Here is a 3,150-nt window from a genome sequence, read left to right on the forward strand (position 1 = left end):
GCCCCTGTCTGTTCCTAGGTGCCTGTGCCCAGGGGACACAGATGGCAGTAGGCCATTTCCTCTTGGATCGGGAATGTGGGCTGAGAGTGGTTTCCTCTGATTTCTCAGGAGTATTCTCACTTCTGAGGGTCCAGATCTCTCCCCCACAAGATGCTGAAACACACGGACTTGTACTGTAATTAGGAGAGAGATGAGAAGCCAGAAGGAACTTTTAGAAAATGACTGTGCATATTTCTTATTCTTTTAGCAATATACAAGAAAATAAAATATTTATCATGCTGAAATATATTTAATTACAGTTTGAAAATTTTGATTTTATTTAAGAAAAATTCAGACATTTTCAACAATGTCTTTGAAACAATACATATTTATCTGCTATTGATTCAAATTTTCCAATAATCAGAAATGGCCTTTTTAATAATATCTAATAAATTAATTAAAATTACAAACAATAAACTTTTAATTCATTTTGTCAGTTTTAATATGACCTTACTTAAGTAAAGTCTTAGAAAATCAGAAAATGATACATCTACCTACATCGGAGGTTGAACTATAAGAATGGTTTTTATTCTGTGTATTTGTTTCTGTGACTGTTTATCTAGCTCTTCTCATTTCACACTCCTCTCTGTGTCAGATTTTTGTGTGTGTGCGCGTGTCTCTCTGTGTTAAACACCTAAGAGAAAACTTGTTCAGGACAGGTACAATTTTTGTTTTGGTACTGTCATGATAAGCGCTCTTGTGGTTACCTTTAGAGTTGAGTTCTAATACATATTTCACATATGTCATTTAACATGCAGTCTTGAAGAATGTCAGGGTAAGACCTAAGGCTACAATCCTCTCTACTGAAGGATATACTCTATTTTCCAATATTCACACAAAGCAACATTTTCAGGAAGGACACATGAACTAACTCAAGGCACAGGATTGTCAAAAAATAAGGTGAAACCACAGCTAAAGTCATTAATTCTTTTTCTCTGCATACGCAGTCTAGAAACCGGAAATAAAAATAGGCCAAAGCACAACAGATTTTAATAAGCTTAAGCAAAACAAATAAAATACATAAGTTAAGCCATAAGAGAACTGAAACACAGAAAGAAATATTTGCTTCAATCACAAAAGAGAACTTGGGCAACCAGTTAGATCTTACTGAAACTTAAAACAGGGAAGAACTCACTGAGTCACAGCTCTCAACAATGATGATGTCCGGGAACAGGATGTTTCCCATTTTGTAGAGTCCCATTCAAGCCAGTCATGCATGGATTTGCATTTTGGTTTGGAAGTTTTGGGACCTGCCCACTCTCAGTCATCTCTGCCTCCACTGTGCTAGCCAGCCAGTTCTATAAATTGGTCCTTGACTGTATGATTGCAGACTCCTGATATTCACATCCTAGACTTCTTTGGAGAACCTGGTGAGTGTCTCTTTTTAAGTTGGTCTGCTATTTTGTTCGTTCTATGTGCTATAGTCAATTTTAACAGAGCAAGTGTCTTGAGTTCAGTTTTGGTCATGGGATGAATGAGATCTAACTAGCATTCAGAAAATTCACAGTGGATACAATACTCAAGAGTGATAAGTAGCTTTTCTTTACATAAAATACCTGCAGTGCACAGGATATTTCTATTTCATGTGTACATTTCGGTGTTCTTTGTTAGGCTACATACTTAACTATGTATTAGAACCCAAGTCTTTCCTTAACTGTCCTTTACTCTTTTGCCCCAGACAACCTGCTAAAATAATACATGTAAAGAAAAGGACAGGCACTGGTGTTGTTATTTCTCAGAGCGAAAGTACTTGTGACACCCTTTCTTGAAAGTGTTTTCTTGTATAAAGAGAATTACTTGTTTCATTGGAACAAAATACTTTCTCTGCAGAAAAGGACTGAAACGCAGGATCATTTTCCAAGGCTGCAGTAAATGAGTGCAGACAGGAAAGAGAAAAGCAAGCAAGCCTAAAATAGGAGTTAGGAAATAATGTTGATGTTCAGAGAGACAAATTGAGTTGATACTCCATAACTCCATCTCTCTTCTCAGAATTGATCACCACTCAACACTCTCATGTAATCTCTTTCAGATCCTGAGACTCCAGCACTATGTCTTACCAACAGCAGCAGTGCAAGCAGCCTTGCCAGCCTCCACCTGTGTGCCCACCTCCGAAGTGCCCAGAGCCTTGTCCTCCTCCAAAGTGCCCTGAACCTTGTCCTCCTGCAAAGTGTCCAGAGCCTTGTTTTGTGCCATGTCCCCCTCCCTCATGCCAGCAGAAATGCCCTCCGATGCAAACTCCTCCCCCCTGTCAGCAAAAGTGTCCACCCAAGAGCAAGTGAGGACTTCAGCAGTCATGAGGATAAGGGGAAGAGAAGAGAATCTATTTCATGTAGCTGCAAAGAAATACCTTCCTTTTCCCTCCAAAGCCTTTCATGAATGCACAGGAATCTTCTCCACTTTTCCCTCTGCATGTGCCTGTGATGACCGCTTATACAGAAGTTTTCCTGTTTTTGCTATCTTGAGCCTGCTGACAATGATCTGTCCTCAATGATTTGGCATTCCAGACAGTCAGTGTGAAGTTTAGCTGTTATCTATCCTCTGCACTCAGGAGATGTTTCTCCAAATTTCTGTTACCTTAGTTGTAGTGCTGCAATTGAAATTCCATTTCCTGAATAAATCACAATCTGATGAATGGGATTAGTATGTCCTTTTCTTTTGATATGAACACTATTACAAGTTATGCAGGGATTTGCATTTTTGTTTCAAAATTTTAGGACCTGACCACTCACAGTCAGTTCTGCTCCTGCTGGGCTGGCCAGCTAGTCCTATAATTGGTCCTTGAATGCATGAATGCAGACTTTTGGTACTGAGGTCCTGGAATACATTGGAAAAACTTGGTGTGCTTTCTTTTTCTTGAATTGGTCTTACTTTTTGTGCTTCCTATGTCCTGTAGTTCTGTACTTTTAATCATTGACTCTCAAGTCATCTGGCTGTAATCAGGTTTTGACTGATTTTTTGTCATAACAAAGATTGTTTTGTGTTGGTTTCTTTAGGAGACACATTATTTAACTCTGCATAACTATAGTGTCTCCTTTAGCATATACTAATTCAGGAGCACTATCTTATCTTCAGATATGGAGTGCCGTTTAGAATATATTCCTACTTTCCCCT

At 38.7% G+C, this 3,150-nt stretch overlaps 1 protein-coding gene across 1 annotated transcript; it reads left to right on the plus strand.

Annotated features, from left to right (window-relative positions):
* The first annotated feature begins 1,367 nt into the window (after nucleotides 1-1,367).
* On the plus strand, nucleotides 1,368-2,674 carry LOC102550512 (small proline-rich protein 2D-like). The gene is made up of 2 exons (NM_001408877.1): nucleotides 1,368-1,409; nucleotides 2,069-2,674. Exon 2 carries the CDS (start codon nucleotides 2,088-2,090, stop codon nucleotides 2,316-2,318), a length of 231 nt encoding a protein of 76 aa, NP_001395806.1. The 5' UTR covers nucleotides 1,368-1,409; nucleotides 2,069-2,087; the 3' UTR covers nucleotides 2,319-2,674.
* Nucleotides 2,675-3,150: the final 476 nt, after the last annotated feature.

This window comes from Rattus norvegicus, chromosome 2 (assembly GCF_036323735.1).
Source record: "Rattus norvegicus strain BN/NHsdMcwi chromosome 2, GRCr8, whole genome shotgun sequence".
NCBI lineage: Eukaryota > Metazoa > Chordata > Mammalia > Rodentia > Muridae > Rattus > Rattus norvegicus.

What these genes read in the sequence shown, in the direction of transcription:
- LOC102550512 (NM_001408877.1), top strand. Translation starts at nt 2,088, where the DNA reads ATGTCTTACCAACAGCAGCAGTGCAAGCAGCCTTGCCAGCCTCCACCT.